This window comes from Takifugu rubripes, chromosome 16 (assembly GCF_901000725.2).
Source record: "Takifugu rubripes chromosome 16, fTakRub1.2, whole genome shotgun sequence".
Classification (NCBI taxonomy): Eukaryota; Metazoa; Chordata; class Actinopteri; order Tetraodontiformes; family Tetraodontidae; genus Takifugu; species Takifugu rubripes.
This window is the reverse complement of record NC_042300.1, coordinates 9,265,684-9,288,064: the sequence shown is the minus strand read 5'-3', so window position 1 is coordinate 9,288,064 and position 22,381 is coordinate 9,265,684. Positions and strand designations below refer to the sequence as shown.

Sequence of the window (22,381 nt, the reverse complement as noted above, 5' to 3'; positions counted from 1 at the left end):
CAGAGGCTGTGGACAGATGCAGGACAGAGGCTGTGGACAGGGTGTGGACAGGGTGTTCAACACCACTCGTGATCAGCAGAAGTCTGCAGAACTATCAACTGTTCCGCATTAGGCCACAATTCAATCAGGACGTGGGCAGAAATGAGCTGTTTTTTGGCGCTGCCGCTCCCTGACCAAACATGAACTTGGCACCAACCCACCAACCCACCAGGGCAGCTGGAAGTGTCAGGTTGGGGGCTCATCTCTTCCTGTAGACGGCTCCCCCCCGGTGGTGGCTGGGGGGGGCGACGGCGGACCCATAAATCAGACTCTATAGACCAGCAGTACATCAAATTGTCACTCGCTTGGGTGCCAGATGAGCTCATTGGCAAGTGCGGGACGTCACTAGATCCATACAAATGGGGGTCAAACACATATGAGCGTGCGCACACACACACACACACACACACACACACACACACACACACACACACACACACACACACACACACACACATGTCCTCATAATAGAGTTGACTTTGAGCACTTTAAGGTTGCTGCAGACGTGTAAATTATTGCTTTGGAGGCTTAATGTTGTAACCTTGGCTTTAATCCCCCAGTAACTGTGTGGCCGTCGTGCTCCCACCCATCGGTCATAACATCCTAACCCCCCCACGGGCAAGGCGGCGTAAATCACTGTGATTGCATTACAATGGAGCCTGTTATTGGCTCTGATGTCGTAGGCAGCAGGTAAAGTAGTTGTGCGTTTGTCCTTGAGGTGCTGGAGCGAGGAAAACGAGCGCCTTGGATCCGTGTGGGATTTCTGACGGCAGCACGACGGCTGCGGGTCCCGCTGGGTTTTGCTGTCTCGTGGTCAATGAAGCCACCTGTGACGGCACTTGGACGCCCCCTGAGGTTCGCTCTCAGGGCGGTTGGCTTCCATCAGCTTAGAAGTCTGCAGCGGTGCTAAAATGTTGCTTTTGTGCATAGACTAGTAAAACACAAAAAAATCCTCGTCGCCCAGCTTTCCTCCTTCCTGCTGTCCAAAAGCGCTCTGCTCCATCTGTTCCACCCGTTCCTAGAAGTGAAAAACAAATTTTGCTGCATCAGTACCCCAACAGTGTATTTAGCTCTCCTCCCTTTCCAATATCCCGACAGGGCGGCCTGCTAAAGTCCTCCAGCCCTGACAAGCCCCAAATGGGATCCGGATTTTGGGTGATTAAAGCTGTGCTGGCACGCTGCTTTCTCCTCAGTAATTTAGCGTGAATTTAAGTCCAGCTCTGACTCCTCCTGTTAAACCCAGACCTCCTGTACCCCCTCCACAGCTGCGGTGGCGTCCTCCTCTTGATTAATGGCGGGAATACTTCCTCTTCGCCGTTCATGTGTGTTCATCTGCGCGCACCGTGCACATTTCTGTATCGATTTGCATCCGTATTAGCGCCGCTCAATACTCTCCTGCACTGCTGCTACCAGAGGATCTGTCCCCTACCTCCGCGCTGCCCCCCCAGAACTAACCGCCATCGAGCCCGTGCGCGTTATTGGATCGGTCGGCTGCGTCGCGGCCGCCTGAGTCAGGACTTGCTGTACACGGACATTAGCATGTAGCAACACTGCAGCTGCCATTGATTTCGAATTGCGGTTCGTTTGTGATCCCGAAGCTTTTGTTATTGTGGCCCTTTGATGAACCTCCCACCAAGGCAATAAAATAAATTGGAATTCCTTTAAGGCGGATGCTATTTATTTAGTCCCCTAATGAAACGGGCAGGTTTGCAACTTGGTCTGATCACATTATGGCGCGTATAGCGAGGGCGTCTGCGTGTCCGCTGGCATAAACCTCGCCGGCTGGTACGTGCTGTAAACGTGGTGGCGGAGTGAAATGTCACCCAACTGCATTAAATCAAGCCCGACACTGACGGAGAACTTGTCGCGCCGGATCAATGCAAAGGCATCTTTGTGGTTCAATGAGGGCATGATCACTTACCTTCAGGGTCAAATCATGGCCAGAGCTGCGTGTGCGTCCCACCGTCTCCAGAAATCCACGGATTCTCACGCGGGCAGCGTCTGAAGCATTAACGCCGTCTCCTTTCAAGGTGACCTCGGTCCAGGAGCGGGAGATAAAAGCTGCGTTTGACGAGCCAAAAATAAGCCGAGCATAAAGACGAGCCTGTCGTCTCGGGTGCTGCCGCGATAGCGTGGAACACAACGCAACGTTTTATCCATTTCATTGAGAGGAAGGAGAAATGTTGTCTCGGCACGTTTCCCCCTGATCTTTATGTGACCTCCACGTCTCAGAGGTGTCAGGGGTACATAACCGCGCACCGCCCCTCCCCCACCTGGGTCCGCTCTCTGCTGGTGATGTTTTTATGAGCTGCTCTGAATAAAATAGTGCTCTTGACCTTGTTTCACGTGTCCACGGGGCATCTTTAAGCCTTGGTTTTGTAAGTCAAAGGTGACAGTGTGAAGAGAAACGGGCGGCCAGCTATTTTAATTTGAAATATTTTTTCTTTTGTTGATCTCCAGGGGTTAAATCACACACACACACACACACACACATGCAGTAAGAAAGCCACCATCCCATGGTAGTGTAGCTTGAGGAATTGCCCGTCACCCTGTTTGAGCAGCGATGTGAGTGTACACGTGCACCAAGGCTGCTGCAGACAGAGACGGAGCTCTGTGTGGTTTGGCTCACAAACACACACACACACACACACACACACACACACACACACTGTAGGTGAGTCGTTGCCCGTATGTCAATATTTACGCTTTGTCCCCGAAATATATTATTCTGCAGCCAGACGTGCAATCAAATGTTTCTGATCTGGGCAGCATTCGCTGCAGATGTGATGTAGAGGCGGGTCTTCTAATAAGTGCGTGGTTAGCATCGTTGCTAAAGGCTGTGGGCTTCTACACACTTAAGCAAACAGGTTTGATAGCATCTAGCCAGATAGTTAATGAGATTCTTTGTCCTCAGCTCATTTGATGATGCGTTCAGGTGGCGTTTCTGCTCTTCCTCCATTTGATTCCAGCAGCATCACAATCAAGTGTAAGAAATGTTCTCTCGGCTTGAAAGAGAGGGTTTAGTCACTTAAGCCGCCGATGCTGACAGCTCAGAAAGATGACATTTTGTAGTCGCTCGGATCCAGCCAGTGTCCTGGGCTAACTCTGGCAGACGGAGACTCAGATCAGCACAGGACTCGAGGACTCTGCTGCGTATTTGCTCGTGGAGCTCTTGATGTTTGTCTTCCTCTGCCCTGCTGGTAGCGGCAATGGTATTTATCCTCCTGTTGCTTCTCCCCAGGCTGCCCTTTAGCATGCCGTCATGCCGGGCGCCAACATGGAACACACATGTGTCACATGACATGATGACTCCAGATTTAATGCCATGCCACACGGCTGTCATCGGCACACGCCGACCTCCCCTCCCCCGCTCCTCAGCCGGTCTGTGTGGGCGTACGGTCGACCTATAGCGGAGATGCTAATCTCATTGCGTATGGCTGCGTGTGCAGAGCGCCACAGGTCGAGGGGGTGGTTTGTGCTCTTTCCATTTGATTGACGCAGGAATGTGGATAGTTGTGAAATGTGCTATCTGCGGGGGTGGGGCGACATCGTTGAGGCTGACATTACGGCGCTTTGGGGGACGTGCGCGGAGGAGAGCGAGTTTGTCCCGCGCAAAACGCTCCAAAACGTGTCCGTCCGCTTTAGCGTCATCCAGAAGGACTCGCCAGGCTCAGCAGGAGGGATGCGCAGCGTGCCCGTGCGGCGCTCACCAACATCTGTAAACGCACAAGCACTCGCGTGCCGCAGTGGCGCCCTTGGCGTGTCATTCACGGCGCCGCGGCCCGGATCCCTGCGGTTACAGGAGACGTCGGCGGACGTCAGAGGAGTGCGGAGATGAAATCTAACGAAGTTCCATCTAAGTTTAGACAAGTGAAGAGGAGGGAGAGAAATTAGAAGGTGATGAAGTGTAGTGTAGGAGTGTCTGCATATGGAGCGCGGCCAACGTGGACGCAGCCGCGCCGTGACTCACTCGCTGTGTGGGTTCGGACTGGGACTGGGAGGGCAGCGCTCGGCTCCGGAGCCACCTGTAACCGCGGCGTTATCCGAGCAGGTGCATGACAGGAGGACGTGCTGGTGTCTCCACCAAGCCTCCATTATCAACCCGCTTTGCTTCTTCGACCTGCGACAGGGAGGAGGCTACGCAGCTCAGCCGCCTTTCCTTCCGGTGATGAAACGGATAATTTCCTTGATAAGCTGGCGGCCTTCGCCATTCTTCCAGTCACCAGGGGGAGTGAGTGATGGACACGGGCACGCCGACTCTGTCGGCGCCGCCACGAGGCCCACATTAAGCCCTGATTGGGGTCCGTCAGTGTGATTTCTCCTCCGCGGTGCTGGGCCAGCGCTTTTGCTTCCACATTAGGCCGTCGATGCCTACTGATTGCGCGATGAGAGAGGACACGGGCGCATCACGCCGCTGTAGCCCCGGCGATGTTAGCATGACTCAGACACTCTGTAATGTGACCCATGTCATCTGAAGTCCAGTTGATTAGTCCATTAGGTTAGCGATGCAGACTTCCTCTGTATGCTTGCATTAATGGCATGTATGTATATACGCGGCAGCTACTTTAGGCGTCCATTTGTTGTTGTTGTGCAACATTTTGTCGTTTGTCAGTGATTTGGAAGCTAATGTGATGCGGCAGCTTTGGGCCTGAGCCACACTGCCTAAATTATTAGAAAAATGACCTGCGGGGACCAGATTCCCAGAGGTCTCCCCATTAATGCTTCCAAAGGCTCCTGAGCATCTCTGCAACATTCATTTGATGCTCTGCCAAGGATGAAAATAGCCGGGGATTAAAAATAGAATTGAAACAAAACAAAGCGCAGGACATCAAACCCTTGAAAGGAAATGTTGAAAGGAATCAAGTGTAATTCACAGTGACCAGGCTGCTCTGGTTCGGAGTTTCTCTCCCCCTGTCCTGTATTTATATCGATAAAGGCATCCCATAATGAGAGACTGGGACACTGGCATCCTCTCCTCCTCAAGTTCTGATCGTCTCGACTGAGTGAGCCTTTAGTTCAGGGTTTTCCAGGTCTCCTGATGTGGGTGGGCTCACCATTTTATGTCTTATTTCCCAGAAACGACCTGTAGTTTTTATTGTCTTTTGCCATTTAACTGGTCTTTATTTCTTTTTATGGCTCTTAACTTTGATTTGCAGGAAATGGCGGCAAATATCAAACGATTAAATCAAAGCTGGTCTTTGATCTGGCCACTTTCCCATCACATCCATAAATGTCTGTGTGTGTGTGTGTGTGTGTGTGTGTGTGTGTTCTTGTATACGTTACGTATGCAGGACTAGAGACGTTTTGGTGCTACGTAGCTTGGGACCCCCTCCCAGGTACACTCAACAGTCCGAATGAGGTGTCAGCACACAGGAGACGCTTTATTACAATCTGCACTGTTATAACACTCCGTGTCCTGAATGGAGCGAGCGCAGAGCGGCCGGCTCCTGAGCGTCCCTCCTTGAAGAGCGATGGGAGACGACGGAGAAGGAAATGAGCGACAGAGATTAGCAACAGAGCGGCAACGATGTGCTCCCGCCCAGTATCCACACCAGATGACACACATGACGGCTCCTTGTGTTGGCAGCACACACTGATCCACAATCAGGAACAATCCTCCCACTTATATAACTGTGTTTGTTGCACGACGCGCCCACTGTCAACCCCCCCCCCCCCCCCCCCCCAAAAGGCCTGTAAATATGTGTGGAATATCTGTCTATTCCACATGCCCTCTTTTCTCTTTAATCCCGTGTTCTAATCCCTAACACTACAGAAACAAGGTGACACACAAATGCAATCTGTGGCCTGGCTCTGTGCGTGTGTGTGTGTGTGTGCGTGTGTGTGTGCGTGTATGTGTGTGTGTGTGCGCGCGTGTGTGTGTGTGTGTGTGTCCTGCAGGCAGACATTTTTAATCCGCACAGATGGACATGTGAGTCATCAAAATGCTCTGGTTTAACGAAGCGTGTGAAGCATTTGCGTCAATATTTCTCTTTTTTATTAATCCCTTTATTCAGAGTTCTTCCTGACGTTGTCGATCACCTAATTTGTAATAATCCCCCCGAATCCCCTCGTCCCCTCCTCTCCTCTCATATGGACGTATGTATGGATGTCGTTTACCTTTTTTCTTCTTTCTGTATGACTGTTTGGACGCGTGTCTGACATACTCGATGTATTTAAATGTTAAATATCTGCCAGCAACGTTGCCAACATTCTTAGCTGCTGGATCACAGAAAGGCAATTTAGCCCTGGTGGGGTGGGGGGACGGGGACGGGGGGGGGGGGCACTTGAGTGCAGTTTAAGGTTGCAGGAGGAATATTTCAATCATTGTGGGTGGAAACAGCCTGAACATAAACCGGCTGGTTCTGCTGCAGTTCTGAGAGACTCAGACGTTTAAGAAAACGTTATTAAGTCGTTATTATTGTTGGTGAAATGAGGAACGAGGCTAACGAGATAGATGCACCAGCCAACAATTAGCTTCCAAACCCCCAGGAAACAACATAACCAGCACCAGAGAACCAAAACCAGTGAAATAAATGAAGGAATAACCATTGAGGACATGATAGCTTTGTCCTGTCGACCCAAAAAGACGCCTGTGAAAACAGCAAGTTTGGATTTAAGATCTGGCTTTTGAGTTCCCGTCTAGGTGGCTAAAGGAGTGCCCCCCACCAGGAGCTCCTGCTGTGCTGGCAGTGTTTGGACAGCTGTCCTTGAAAGGGGGGCCTGGTTCTGCAGCGGCTGGCACTTTGTTCCGTATCTGGGGCCAACCGGGCCTGAGTTCCCGTGGTGCTCCCTTTGTTGAAAGATCATGTGATCTGGCTGCACCGAGGAGCTGTTCGTGATTGATTTGGATGTGTTGAGTGGAGTAAACATGCACACGCACGTGCATTCTCCATCGTTAAAGTCTTTAAAGTGAGCAGCTCATGAAGTGATTCTCTCCATTATTCTCTCACTCAGGTTTCCTCCTCCACACTGGCGATAACAGTCGTGTAAATGTGATATCTCAGGGCCATCTGGGGGAATTTATATCAATTTAAATCAAATGATGAGCTGATAAGACCGTTAGCGATGCTAATCATTACAAATTCGGATGGTAATGTTCATCAGATTAAACGAATTCTATCTGATAACATTTTGACATCACGAGGAATAAATGAAATTCCTGATTATAATATTTTCTCACGGCCATTTCCTTGCTTACATTGAGATGTGATCGAGTGTTTAATTTGATCGAAAGGCGCTTCGACCCGCTCCGGCTCAGACGTATTAAATGGCCCATTGTTTGGTCCATCACATACTGTACATCTAACAGCCTGTTTATGGATCTGTTTTCATGCTGGGAATGTTCAATATGTGCACCAATGGCAACAGCAGGCTGAATGTTTAAGTGTGTGTGTGTGTGTGTGTGTGTGTAAGAAAATCTCCTCCCTTCAGTGGCTTAGAGCTTCATGTTTCATTTATATTATGGATTTTTGTTATTTCAAAAGCAGCTGATTACACACAGTTAGAAAATCTTTACTGGGGAAGAGAAACATAGCGATCTCTTATCAGGTCATTTCTACGGCCCCCGGATGGAGGGCAGCATGTTGCTAGTGTGGTCTGTCTGTAGCGTTAACGATGCTAGACTGGGATGCTAGTGAGATGTAGGGGAGCCTTAAAATGCTGGCTGCTACCTTCTAAATTACAGGTTAAGTTTCTGGAAGTAATACGTCAGAACTCTTGCTTTGGTCATTTCAAAGCTGCTTTGATGTGTTCCATTTCCCTCCTTTTATCTGTGACCACTGTGAATCTGGAAGATCCCGACTTGGTAATCCCTCCCAAAACCACTGTTTGTGTTTGCCGGATGCTTGACGGCTCCAAACAGCGATGAGCTGAAGCTTCCCACACGACTGAGGTTGAAAATGACTCTTCTGGGGAAAGACTGGATGGAGAGAAGGATGAGTTTCTTCTTCTGTCACAACTCTGGCTGTAATTGGCCAAGTGGGGCTCGGAGTGTAAGCGTGTTAGCTAAACACAGAGCTGGTGTCACTGCACATTCCCGCAGGCCAAACGCTTGTTTACTGTATGTGAGGCAAGCTGGAGGGAACGTTGCCGAAGTCACATTAAGGCCTTTTAACCTGAGTCTTGTGCACATTTTGACTCCTAAATGAGGAAAAGCTCCATTGAGATGAAGCTGAATGATCTTTGAATGACCGCTGACGTCGTCAGTAACCCAGAATCTGCAGTCAGAAACGTGGACCAGCCTTCACATTGGGTTCCGTTCCCTTATTCCTTAACTGGCTTTGCGCTACTATCACAACAGCCGAATTTACGACTCCTTTAAGCTGCTCATGTGAATTAGATTATTAAAAGCGTTCAAAGTTGCAGCAGCGAAGCTAAAAACCCACACATCCGCTGTTGCAGCAGCCATCGGGGCGGAGAACTGCAGCTCTGGTTCCACATCTGCCTTCATTCATTCATACATGCTCTTTTATTCCACCTCTTCTCTCTCCTCATGTTTAACCTGTTTTATTAACCCCCCCCTCCATATTCTCTCTGCTCCTCTGTGTTTGGCCGTAAGCGGCTCTGCTGACTCGACACTTTTCCTCTATAGTTTACCCTTTTCTTCCCCTGCTTCCCTTCGATCTCATCTTCGCTCCCCCCTCCCTCTTTCCCACCTTCGATCCATGCAGCCAGTGAATTTCCAGACCTCCTTCCTTGCACTCAGGTCCTCTCTTTTCAGTGTCTTTTTATTATCCAGCTTAACAATAAGTTAAAAAAGGGGGTAATTTTGTATTATTACGTCCACAATATCCGCACAGACCTCTGGAATTCAAAAAGGCGTGCATGAAATTCCATTTTTCTCTCATTGTTTTGAATGAAACGGTAAATCATGTGAGCATTTAGCCAGATGTTGCACTAGAAATTCCCGGTTCCCGGTAGAATTCCCGGTGAGATGGTGCTTGGTGAAACTAAAAACCTTCCTATTGATGGTAGCAGCCTCTAGTCGTACATTTAGGATCATTTGATGTAGGTTATCGCTCCCGTCACCACCCAAAGCCCATCCTCCATATTAGCATGTCATTAGCACACTAATTAACCTCAAATACACCCCCGTTAACGCTCCCGTATCGGAGTATCTGAACAGCAGATTCACACCAGGGTTTCCCCACATACCTGTAAATTTGCTAAAATTAGCCTGGGATGATAGCGCTTGATGCTACATACCTCCTGATTGCACATGTGTGTGCGTGCGCATGCGTCTCCTGTCAAAACGGATTCTTGCGGCAAAGATTCGGCCAGCAGTTGTTTTCCTGGTGATTCCGGGGTGGAATGTTGAACCGTGCACCTGAACAAATGGCTGCTGTCAGGCCCGTCGCCTGCAGACGAATGTGGGCGCCGTCCTCCATGTTTGCGTGTCCGCGTGCGTCTGAGGCGAGCGCACGAGAGCCCAGGCGGCGGCGAATTCTCGGCGGCCCCGTCGCTGTTTAATTGTTTGGCTGCGTAATAAATCAAAGGTGTCAGGGGGAGATTATTTATACAAGGAACAAATGAATCATCTGAGGATATTTTGGGTTTTATGTTTCTGTGCATCAGTGTCGGCGCCGCTCGCCTTGCTGAGGAATTTGCTCGCGTTGCACCGAGCCTTCGTCACGTGCGCTTCCTGTCATTGATGGATCTGGTGCCACTTGGGCGCTCCGGCAAACGGAGAAGGAAAACAGCTGAATTCGGATCAGAACCTTTCCGAGGCTCCGCGTGTCTGAGGGGGAAGACCTGCTTGTCGAGGTCGCCGCACGCACCGCCACCTTTCCTAGGTGGTAATCGCTGTTCCCGCTGTTGCTATGCAACTGCTAAAAACCTGCTGGAAGGTTGTTTTTTTTTTGCTGCTGCGGAGGTGGCGTTCGGATCCCACTGACCACTGCTCTGCTCCGCGGAACCGCCACAATCCTATCGGACCTGAGAGCAACAAACCCACCCGGGTCAGCCTGCGCCCCTGATTCTGGAGGTAAACAGGATGAGGCCCGGCAGCTTCAGAGGAGTTACAGGGCGGCACCGCCCCACCGGAGGGTGGCGGAGGTGACGGAGGTCGGGTCACGTGACCTTTCTCCAGCAGCTCAAATCCTGATTCTATGTGTTTGTTTATTCCTACCTGAACTCTGGGATGGCAGATCCACGCATGCGTTTAGCCTCTGGAAGTCCTATGTGTACTAAGTCACGCGTCTTCTTCTTTTCCTCCTCCTGTCTGAGGCTCAGTGCAGCCCGTGTCTTGCCCCCCCCCCCGTGACGTCACCTCAGGCCCAGCGTCACAGCGGCTCTCTGCTCCCAGGCTTCTTTCCTTTCATCCTCTCTTCTCCCTGAATCGCCTCTTTCTTCCGCCTCTATTTCCTCCTGTTCTGACTTCATTCTCTTATTATTTCCCTCTCTTCCTTCTGCAGCTCTCTTTCTGACATAAATTGGCGTCCTCTCGTCGGCTGTTTTCGTCCCTCATAACCATAAATTTAGAGGGTTTGATGGCGGCCCAGACTCAGCCGGTCCTCCTGCCAAAGACAGCTTCGTCCCCGTTCTATCAGGATCATCTCGAGCTTTTAACTATTTTTTTTAACGTGGTTTCATAAAGCTCCGTTTCCTCGGCGCCCGTCACCAACCTCCTGCAGCAGCCAGCGTCGCTCCGCTGAAGAACGAGACGTCAACACACAGCTGGCCGCTAGTGACCTCTGTGACCTCTGACCCCGTTTGTAGCTGTCTCCTCTCCTGGTCTCTGGGTGTGACTTAATGGTGGGTTTCAGAACGTCCCACCACATCTGCCTCACCTCCTCACCTCCTCTGCTGCTCCCTGACTGGCGGCTCTGTCAGAGTCTCATTACTGGATTCATTTATTTCAGTCCTCGCTTCCCCCCGAGGGGCTTTAACGCTGTCACTTCAGGTACCAATTTTCTGGGAAGCCATGTCGCATATGGCTCTAAGATGCTTTTACAAACTCCAGTTGATTAATTCAAATTAAGGGTAAAACTCATTTGGAAACAGGTCTATTTTATTCCCGGGAAAAGATTTTTTGGAGCGCCCAACGTTTGAAAATGTCTGTCGGGGTAAAACCACAGTAAAAGTCCAAATCCACATCAGACCTGACAGGACTGACCCACTTGCTGTTCCAGCCCTGTTTTCTTTAGTTTTGACTGCCCACGCTCGGCGCCGTGTGGAGAGAGCAATCAGAGTTTAACAAATCTCCTCCTGTGCTCCCGCCACGTGGAAATAACCTAAAAAAATCCAACTATTCCAGCCGACACATTCAGGGGCCGACTGCTAAACAGGCGGAACATCAAACCACATATTCCCTCCATAGAAATGACACGCATTGTCTTTCACGCTCGCCTCACTTTAGTCGGCCCAGTTATTTAATAAAAACGTTGTTCTTTCAGCGCGTCTGAAGCCATCGGTGTGAAAACAAGCCCCAGAAATTGAAGTCGTGTTATTTCCCAGGCTGCTGGGAAATGGAAACGGGGCTGCGACGCCCGGGGAAACGGTGCGACACCACGGCAAATAGGTGCCCTCAGCCGGAGGGGTACAACCACAAATACCAAAGCTTCCACGCTGCCTTGATTGAATTACAGTCCGAGACGTTTGTTGGACGATGAATTTCAAAGTTCTGAACTAGTGGAAGCCTGAATTAGAATCCCTAAATATTCCATTAAACTACATGAGTGCATCGTTTCCAGGAGGAGGCCATGAATGCACCATATCTTTAAAATGGTGGGAACAATAGAGGCGTTTATATTTACAGTCGGTGCCTTTAAACCAGATTCTGGTCCAGGTTCTGCTGCAGGTCTGAAGGTTCTTCAGTTCCTGCTTCCTGACCAGCGTCTGCTGCTCCCTTCGGTCTCTTTAAAGGCGCCGATCCGAACAGGCCGTCTTACGACCTGATTTGTTTTAATGTGCAACCGCCACAGTACAATTTGGTTGTTTTATACTTTATACATCTGTTTGCAGGGTTATTTTTTACGGGCCTTATAGATCCTTGGTTGTCAGCCCTCAGCTGTCAGTGGGATCCCAGTTGAAGCTGTTATCATATCGATTGATTGTGAGTATTTCATTTAGGGTCAGTGCTTCGTCTGGCTCACTTGTGTGCACGTCTGCGGCTACTCGAACGAGCTCGGCCGAAAACGCTCCGGACGCTGCAGCGGTCCCATTGCGCCATCATCTCGTTCCGTTTCAGGTGTCCGTTGACTCGGTAACACCTGAAAACAAAAGTTTGACCTTTTCACCCCAAAGTAGGTGAAAGTAGAGTAGGCGATGTACTCTGATGAAAGCCTGTTTCTGCCTCGTGCGCCCCCTACTGGCGATAAAAGGGAAACGTCATTTTAATGACATTGTTAAAGCAAAATTCACTTCTAAGCTAGTTGGTTGAAAACCTGCAGCCCCCAAAAGTCACTGAGCAGCTCTCTGGAGCTGAAGCTCAGCCCTGCGGTGTTGTTCAGTGACACCAGGAATTATGGTCTGTATTACACTGTAATAAATGAGGCCGCATGCTGTCGGGGAGCTGAACGCACTCTGCACCGCGGTGAGAAGGACTTGATTACCGTGTCTGAATTAGATTTCCAGGTGGGAGCTGGACCTTGCTGAGCTCTTTAAGCCACCGGTATCTCCAGTTTGCCTCGCTTCTCTTCTTGGGCTAATCTTAAGGAACAAACCTCCCTTTATTCTGTTTCCTCCGCAGGATGATAATAAAAACATCATCTTGCCGTATTGGACTGATTTGTATTCCTCAGTCCCTGCATGTGTCAGACTTCTTCCACAGGATATCTCTGCAGGTAATTTACAGGCCCTGCACATCCATGCCCCCCCCCCCCCCCACACACACACACACTTCTCTGCGCCACACACACGCTCTGAACTGAAGTGGTGTCCCCAGGGTTTTAGACCTCTCAGTGTCCCCTGTATGAAAAACTGCCACTCCCAACCTCAGAGGAGGGGGAAGAATTAATAGATATAATCAGTGAGCTCTCAGCTCCCCCATTAAGGCTCCCCAGGAAGGGAATCTTGTTATTCTGTCGGCCCTTCCTCTGTTCCCCCGCTCTGCCGCCATCCTTCCGTCCCTCGCTGCTCGGTTTCCCCTCCCCTCTGCATCAGGCCTCAGAGTTGTCCATCTCTGTTTTACTTTGCCCCCCCCTCCCACCCCCGGCTCTGCTATTATTTCCCCATCCGCTCACGTGATATCCACCTCTTCCCTGCTGATTCATCTTCCACATATTTAAATGTCCCTTTTCTCCCTCCTCGCTCCCCAGCCTCAGTGGAAGCTTCTGTCCCTCCTGCTGCGGTGGAGCTGCAGTCACATGACCCAGACATGATAAACACACGTTGTTCTTTAGTTTGCTCCCTCTGGGAAACAGCTCAAGAACTCCCCTATTTTATCTCCGATCAGCTGTGCAGATGTCATTGAGATGACTCTGAACACGGCCTGTAGGTGGCGCTGCATTTTCCTTGACAGAGAGTCTTCAGATTTGGTCGTCCAGGCGTGGAGAGCTACTGTCAGCACGAGAGTGGAGCCGCCGTCATCCAGCTCCAGTTCCTCATCAATGAGGTAAGACTTTATGTGAAGGGTACAAAGTTCTTCTATGGTGTCAACATCCAGATTTTTCCAGCTACTAAGCCGGGCCTTTTGAACCCGACTATTCATTTTCCGATTAAAAAATAAATAAAATCATCATTTCCTCTTGACCTTTGAGGTCACACACTGCAATAACAGTCAATAGCAACCTAGCATGTTAGCAACTGAGGTGACAGGCCGTTGGACGGCGTTGCAGATTTGTCATAACGTGCCTTCTGTCCCCTTTAACTCCACACTTTAACTTTCACTTCCAAATATTTTACCACCAAGTCCTTCTCAGCACCAGTGACAGCAAAAATGTTCCATTTTAGTCTGTAGAAAGTCCGCCGAGCCTTTGGTTCTGATTCACAATATCCATCCCTGCTAATTAAATTTCACACTTTAAAAAGCCCAAACCTGGACAAGAGGAGCAAAGAGGACTCAAATCAGAACATCCAAACCTTCTGGTTAACAACCCCAACATCTGCTGAGAGATGATCTTTTGTGGAGGAATTGCCCTTTTTCTGCCTTGAAAATAGAAAAAAAATAAAGAGATCCTGCAAAAACAAAAGGTTTGACTTACATCTAATATGTGTGAATGGACATTTTTGGGAAATGAGGGCATTTTGGCTGATCCTCCTAACTTCATGAGGGTTCTGATGGTTCGGGTTAGGATAAGGAGCTGAGTGATGCATTATGAAAGTCCTCACAAAGGTAGAAATACAAGGATGTGTATGTATGTGTATACATGTGTATACGTGTGTGTGTGTGTGCGTGCGTGCGTGCGTGCGTGCATGTGACTGTGCCTCAGCAACTCATACAAGCCCTCAGGGAGATGGAGACAATTTTTAGTGCCTCCTACGTGCACCCATGCGCTCATGTTTATACATATTATGAATCATGACGCTCACCTGGGAGGAAAATGCTCACGATGTCTCCAGAGGACACTCACACATGTAGAGAGAATGTTCAGTCAGTGAGCAATGTGCTCGTGGTCATTTTATCACCCCCCCCCCCACACACACACACACACAGACACACACACACACGACGCCTGATTACAATGATTCGTTTTCATTCTGTTCCAACAGGGGGCGCTGGTGAGCGCCCTGTCTGACGACAGCGTCCATCTATGGAACCTGAGGCAGAAGAGGCCGGCCATCCTCCACTCCCTGAAGTTCAACAGAGAGAGGTATGAGGACACGGGTCTGCTCTCTCTCTTCATCCCTCTCTCTCTTCATCACTCTCTCTCTTCATCCCTCTCTCTCTTCATCACTCTCTCTCTTCATCCCTCTCTCTCTTCATCCCTCTCTCTCTCTTCATCCCTCTCTCTTTTCATCACTCTCTCTCTTCATCCCACTCTCTCTCTTCATCCCTCTCTCTCTCTTCATCCCTCTCTCTCTTCATCCCTCTCTCTCTTCATCCCTCTCTCTCTCCTCATCCCTCTCTCTCTTCATCCCTCTCTCTCTTCATCCCTCTCTCTCTCCTCATCCCTCTCTCTCTTCATCCCTCTCTCTCTCCTCATCCCTCTCTCTCTTCATCCCTCTCTCTCTTCATCCCTCTCTCTCTCTTCATCCCTCTCTCTCTCTTCATCCCCCTCTCTCTTCATCCCTCTCTCTCTTCATCCCTCTCTCTCTCTCTCCTGTGGTTGCTCTTTAAACACTCATCAGGTCACTAACTCTTCCTCTGAGGCTCACAGGTGTCAAGCGACAAAACACCTGAAGCTGTACAACAGCAGGTTGTTACACGCATACACACACAGACACACACACACACACACACACACACATACAGAAGCACATGAATTTTAGCAACAACATGGTCTTTATCAGCAATGGAGCCACGATGGAGCCCTGGGCTGAGGGTGTAGACGTGAAGAAGACGTGTCAGAGTTTAGCGGCAACATTATCGCTACGAAATTCTTTTGGCGTTGGTTTTAGCTTCATGTTTGGAAAGCTACATCACAGCTACTGAGGGTAGAAGCCCACTTGCTAAATGCTCATTTGTGTCCCAAGGCTGCTGCCAGGTGCATGCTGGGAGACAACAGTTTAGCTGAGGCCCATAAAATCAGATTTAGCTGAAAGAACTACCCAGAATGCCCCTTGGTGCTACAGCAGAATAGAAACAGGCCTGCTAAACACACTTAGATCTTTAATCTTTATTAATCTTTTATCACGTCAGATTAAATTTATATTTAATGATATCTAAAATGTTAAGTATGACTCAAACCTCACCTCATCTGAGGGAGGTTTTCTTGTCTGTCCCTCCCCATCACGCCACAGCGATCACCTCTCAAATGCCATCATATCATTTTTGCAGCGATCTGTCACAGCAGGAAGTGGAGAACGGGTTAAATGTCAGAGCCGGTGATCTAAGATGGCGCTGATGTGAGGGACAGGTGGCCGCCAGCAGCTTTGAAGGCGCGTTGTGTTCCCGCACAGGCGCTTGACCGCCCCTGACATTTAGCGAGCACCGCCGCTCCGCCGCTGCATCACCTGGGGGACACGACGGAAAACGTGGAGACGGGGAGAGGAGGCCATGAAGGATGGAGGAGTTTTAAGGCAGAGAGAGGCGTTTTTAACCATCGGAACGGGCCTAACACTATTGGGAAGGGTCGAGTCACATGGGCAGAGATCAGCTGACCTTCAGAAACTGGATGAAGGCATCGACCTGACCTCATCTGACCTGCTGCTGGCGTTAGCTGATGTGCTAGCATGTGTGAATGCATCTAGACCTCATTCAGGCTGCAATCTGTTGACCTGGTTGACCTTTCTGTGGGTCCCGGATGGCACGCCTGCCTAATCCGTCCCCATTAAAGAGCGAACCCTGCCAGGACCTGCAGACGATCCAGATGTTTGTTTGTTTTTCTCTATTCTGTCTGTTGTTTCTTCCCCTCTGACCACTTTGGCTTGTCAGCGTGTAGAAGTCAAAGTGTTTTTATTTCCTTCTTCGCTGAAAGGACAGACAGGCGAGCAGAAGGGACGCCACACCGGCTGTGACGCCCCGAAAAGGTTTATCATTAATATTCGTGGAACTGTCTTTTGGATTAGCTCAGCGTTGAACCGGGAAAGAGAAGAGGGCTTTTCGGATCTTTGGGCGTGTGTTGCCTCCAGCTGTAGCGCTCTGTTCCACCAGATCACGGCAGCAGCGTTGAGCAGAGAGGGAGAGCTGAGACAGCCTGGGCTCCAGCCAGCGAGCAGTGAGTCAGTCTGTGGGCAGCGCGGGGACGGAGGGAGCGCTGGAAGAAATCCTGCCGAGTCACTGTGGCGTAGGATGCTCCCGTCACCCCCCCCTCTCCCCATCCTCCCCCCGTCCTCGCAGCAAATGCGCATGCTTTCATCATTGCGGGGTGATATGATGGGAGATAATTAAGGATTAGCGCTGGGGTCTCTCCAGAAACAAGGAAAACACAAATAGAAGCCAAGCGCTGATTCACTCTCTAACTCGCCTCCCATCCCGGCTCTGGAAGATCTGAAATTGTTTTTACAATGTGCTTCCTCATCCAGTCATCGCTCTCTTTCTACACCGGAGGAGACAAACGCGGAACATTTGCAATGTCTGAAGAAGGGAAAAGGAAGCCATCATCCACTGATGGTGAGAATGGGAGCGTAGACACCAGTAAAGCTGAATGGAGCTACTGGAGGGGATCCAGCCAAGGTGCTTCAGCATCAGGTCGGGCTGGTGTCCCAGAAAGGTCCAAACCCTGGATCAGCTCATGTGGGGAGCTGAAAATGACCACAACCTTCTGTCCTGAAGCGCTTCAAAAAGGGGAGAGCCGATAAAACACACTGAAAATGCATCAGATTTTCTTTTGCTCGAGGAAAACACTTCCAAGGGCGACGCCGCTGCAGGGCTGCATGCACTGTAAAAAAAGAGCACTTGACATTTCCAGTCCAACAAGCTCTTCGCTGTGAAAGTTTCCGGTAAAATCTTGAGAGACCCACACCCCAGGAATCAGTGAAACCAGAGAACTGAGCCCTGACTCTCCTGCATTCTGCTTAATTAATGAACAAAATCTTTTCAGACTGAAGCTGCCCTCCATTTGCATTTGGGGAGCAGAAATGTGCTTCTGCTGCTGTGCAGATGCATTCAGGCTATGTTGTGCTTATTACAGTAAATATAGAGATACATGGAAGGGGAAACCTAATTTCAGGAGACAAGGCTGCAGCCACTGAAGCATTGAGAAATGGATTAGCATTGTCTTTGCTGAAGCAACCGCCTGCTGTAGGGCACCGTCTTCACTCTCCATCCCTCCAGTTTATGCTACGGCTGCTTATTCCTAATCAAAGTGCATCGTCTTAATCTGTCTGACAGCAGATTACGTTCAACTATTAGAACGCTCGTGGGATTGCTCCTGGACGGGACACCAGCGCGTCCTTCCTGTTGGGAGTAATGGATGCGGGAGGGCTGTCCTGGCTGGGTTCTCCTCGTCCTGGAGTGGCGTGCTCCAGCTGGTGAACCAACCAGAGGAGATGTTTGAAGTACAGGTCACACGAGCCCACAGGTGGATCCCAGCAAAATCAAAAGAATCACCAGAGGAGATGGACGACCTTGATACATTAGCAAGTGCTGCTCTCCAAGGTCGGACATTATTATTCCTCAGACGGATGGGAGGTTGGGACCGGAGAGGGATGAAGGAACAAAGTGATGAAAAAGGGATGAGGAGATGAATGGATAGCTGCAGATAAGAAGGGAAGGGTTCCTGACCTCTCATTAAGGCAAAATCTGATGGATGGTTGGAAAGAGACCACTGATGTGTCTCTTTGGCCCCCTCTGTCCCCCCCTTACAAGGGTCCTGGTCAAATGATGCAGAAACCCCTGGACTCATTAATGGAGCGATAAATAATCCATCCCATGCTCCTGCAGGTTCCGTCCCTGGTGTCAACAGGAGGTGGATTTTCCAGAGGCGTCTGCCGGTTTTCCTGAAGGGTCTCTCCTCTTTTCTCCCTCCACAGAATAACCTTCTGCCACCTGCCCTTCCAGAGTAAGTGGCTGTACATCGGCACAGAACGGGGGAACATTCACATCGTCAACGTGGAGTCCTTCACGCTCTCAGGCTACGTCATCATGTGGAACAAAGCCATCGAACTGTAAGTCTCATATGAACTGACCCTGGAATCTGCAGAGCTTTACCATCGTTAGCGAAGCCTATTTTGACATCTGCAATAATTCTGCATGCGTTTCCCACAGTAGCTTCCAGCTAATCGTACTGAACCAACAACGCTAAGCGGCACCAGAACCGGGACTCCCTGCTGGCAACATGACAGTGGAAGTTCTTATTCTGGGTATCCAGAAAAGACAGAAAATCACAAGAAACTCGGCAAAAACTCTTATTTCATCCAAGGGAATGTGAGGACTGCCTTAATTGTAGCTGCGCTACTCCGATCTGTGTCGACTCGGGAGTGAGTTTACGATGTGGCGCATTTTCCTGCTGAGAAGGTTTGAAATTAATGAGGGAGGACAGATTCGTTAGTCACTCTAGCGTTCCCAGGTAGAGTATTAGGCTGCAGCCACTAAGCGACCTGTCTCTTTGCTGTTTGGACGGATCCGTCTGCTTGACAGGCCCCATTTTGGTTCCCTGCTGTAGAGATTTAAATTATTCACTGGAGCATTTTGCTTGACGCTTTCGCCTCTTCCCTTCGTGTGTGTGGATAGGAGACAGGGATGAGAGCAGAAGGGAGGATGGGAACAGGTGTCTGCCGCGATCAGTGCACGCCGCACACAGACGACTTGTCTCGACGACGGGGCCGAGGGCGAGGAAAGGCGGGTGGTGGGAAAGAGAGAGAGGACAGAGCGAGAGCGGATGACAGATAGGAGGGACGAGTGGAGCGGATGAGACGGGGCTTTGCCCCGGGAGAAGGACACCAGAGAGGAGGGGAGGCGCGGGAGCGGCGCCAGAGGGCAGAGCGGCGCCGAGTCACGCAGATAAGAGAGGATGAGAGGAAGATGGAAAAGGTTTCTAATCAGGGCCCAAAAGGGGAGAAGAGGAAGGGGTGATGATGACGATGAGATTGAAGAAGATAAGATAGAGGGATGCTGCATCCTTAAAGGACGAGAAAAACTTTGGTCTGTTTATCTGCCACTCTCCCAGAATCCTTCACTCCTCTTATTTACGTGGTCTCGATGATGGTTTGAGACCTTCTGAATTCTGTGGTTCTGTCTCCACACCTCAGAACCAGGAGGTTTGCTGTTAGTGACCTTCAGCACTTTATTCCCCTTCAACCCACCTCCACATGGGTCATACCCGTCTGCCTACTGGTGTCCTCCTTCTGGTCTTCAGCTGTCTCACTTGTCCTCCAGCTGATGTTTGCTGGCGTTTCTGAGGCTGCGTCTGCTTCATGGACACATCCTAATAATCGAATAATTCTTTTGGTGTGTCAGTGCGTGCACTCTGAGGATTATTGTAGCTTGCGTTGCGTGTTCCGGCGGGAGCTTAAATACAGGAAAGTGCAGACAAATTGAAGTGGCTTGAAACATTTATTAGACTTGGGTGTCGGGGCTCCAGACTCGGAGCTCTTGAGGTGTGATGAGAAAAAGAATTTAAGCCTGAAGGTGGATGCTGACGGAGTGGAGGGGCTTGAGGTTCAAAAGCAATACTCAGGCGGGGCAGCAGTGTGTGTGTGTGTGTGTGTGTGTGTGGAGGAGAAGGAAGAAATGCAGCTCTACTGCCACCAAAAGCATCATTATAGATTTGAAGCTCTGTCTGCTGCAGCTCGTTCCTGCTGTAATTGCTGTTTTGAGGACAGATATGGATGGTTCGGACTGAAGTAATCATCCCCTGGGCGCTGCTATTTGGAGAGGCGCAGTAGCCGTGTCCCTGCCCCCGGGCCCGGCCTGGCCCCTCGCTCTGTGTGTTTGGATGACTCACGACGCCGCTCCAAACCTACTGTACTGGAAAGAATATTAGATAAACACACATCCTATAGCAGAGGACCAACCGCCTGGCGCCATAGTTCAGTCTGGGCTGGAGGCGCTCAGGACGTGGCAGTGAGGCCATATTTGAATGTGTTTGCATGCATGTATGCGCCTGCCTGATGTTTTATGCATGTGTACCTGGCAGCGGGTGTGTGTGATTTGATTCAGTGACAGGGTAACTGGGAGAGCTGGACGCAACTGGAAGCAGAAATGCTAAAATGCTAATATTTTTCTGCCGCATATATATATTACACAAGCAGGTTGTCCTCAGGCATCGTTGCTGCTGTATCATTGTCTCCTAGGTGGCACTTTTAACCCCTTAAAGGCATTTATGGCCCAATTTACATCTTTACATTACTAGTCAGGCTCTCATTCACACGCTGGTGGCAGAGGCTAACTCTCGGGGGGGCAGAAGATTCAATATCACGCTCAAAGACACTTGACATGTCCAGGATGGAGCCAGCTGTGTTGAGCAGCACCTGCAGGATCCACGCAGAGATGATGATAAATAAGCAGCAAGTCCAATCATAGTTGAGAAGATCGGAAGACTTGGACTGTAGTTAGCATCGGAGAGTTAGCAACATGTTGGAAGATGCTCCATCCGGTCTGAAACAGATGACGTGTGCTGGAGTTTGGTGACCTCTCCTCAATGTTGGGTTGCAGCTATAGATGAAAAAGTGAAGCTGCAGTTTTTGCTGACAGGATGCTGAACTCCAACCGAGCTGGGACTATTTTAAGCCCTGCTGCTTCTCCCTGCTCGTGTCGTTCCACCTCAGTAAGAAGAAGAACTGGGCTTTCCGTGAAGGTCCGTGGAAAAGTCTCCCAGCACAGGACCATGATGAAGAAACCCCTGGTCTCATACCTACAGGGACTGGGGATTGGTTGACCTTGGTAATGAGCTGTAGGTCACCACGCCGGAGGCACGTTTGCTTCATTCACTTAATGATGAAGGGACGCCACGGGGTCAAAGGTCACCTGTGCTGTTGCGTCATGATCTTCTTCTGTTACACTGGCCCAATAATGAGATGAGATTGTGCTGACTGGTTCCTCTTCATGTATGAGAAGAATGGAGGAACGCTTTAACATTCTCACTTCAACACACACCTACGGGCAACAATGGCCTTTTTCATGCAGAGTTCCTGCAGGTGTTTGACCTCCGAGTGCCACTCAGGGACCCACTGAGCACGTGCATGCGCTCTTCCACAGTGTTATTGAGCTTTTCTCCATATGGAGGGTGTAGAACAGCATCCAGGAAAGACGCGTCCACGCATGCTGGTGGTCATTGATCAAGATCCATCAGTGGTTTTTATTAAGTTTTATAGTTCGAGTCATTTTGTCTGCTACGAATGGGAGCTCTGTGTGTGAGTGTGGACGATTTTGGGTCCGTGCACGCCCTGGCTGTCCTACCTCTGTTGCCATAGTGATTCCCTTATCTTCAAACCCAAACATGTGTTTGCTCATGTCAGACCAGCTGCTGCACAACAGCAGTTTTGGGATTTTTGCCTCGTCGTCTCACAGGAGAACGTGCCGAAGAGCGCATGTTCCAATCCCGGAATCAGAGGAAGAAGGAAATGTTGCACTTGGTAATTTAGTGAGGGTGTCATTGTTTGTTGTGGATGCGGGTTTTACAAATCCGACGGATGCTGAGACGCGTCGAACGTGCAAACGTGTGCACGAGCAGACGGCTGCTCGCTGAGAGGCAGGCAGTGAATGGGGATTAGATAAATCAACAGCTGCAGCAGGCTTAGGTAATCAGGCTCCAGCACAAACAGGCTAAATATAGAGACAGATGACAGACATTAACTGCTACCTTCTGACACGCGCGTGCACGCGTGCGCTCCGGAGATGCTTTGCTGGATCTCACGCGCG

The 22,381-nt window shown here is 50.0% G+C and overlaps 1 protein-coding gene across 5 annotated transcripts in view; it reads left to right on the top strand.

Annotated features, from left to right (window-relative positions):
• stxbp5a (syntaxin binding protein 5a (tomosyn)) overlaps positions 1 to 22,381 on the top strand; it is a 44,130-nt gene that overhangs the window by 3,951 nt on the left and 17,798 nt on the right. For all 5 annotated transcript variants that reach the window (XR_003891366.1, XR_003891367.1, XM_029849877.1 and 2 more), the window contains exons 3-5: positions 13,510 to 13,591; positions 14,689 to 14,789; positions 18,553 to 18,687. Coding sequence is in view for 3 of the 5 variants with exons in the window: in XM_029849877.1 (XP_029705737.1) it covers positions 13,510 to 13,591; positions 14,689 to 14,789; positions 18,553 to 18,687 (318 nt within the window). In the remaining 2 variants the exon portion in view is untranslated. The remainder of the gene's footprint in view (positions 1 to 13,509; positions 13,592 to 14,688; positions 14,790 to 18,552; positions 18,688 to 22,381) is intronic.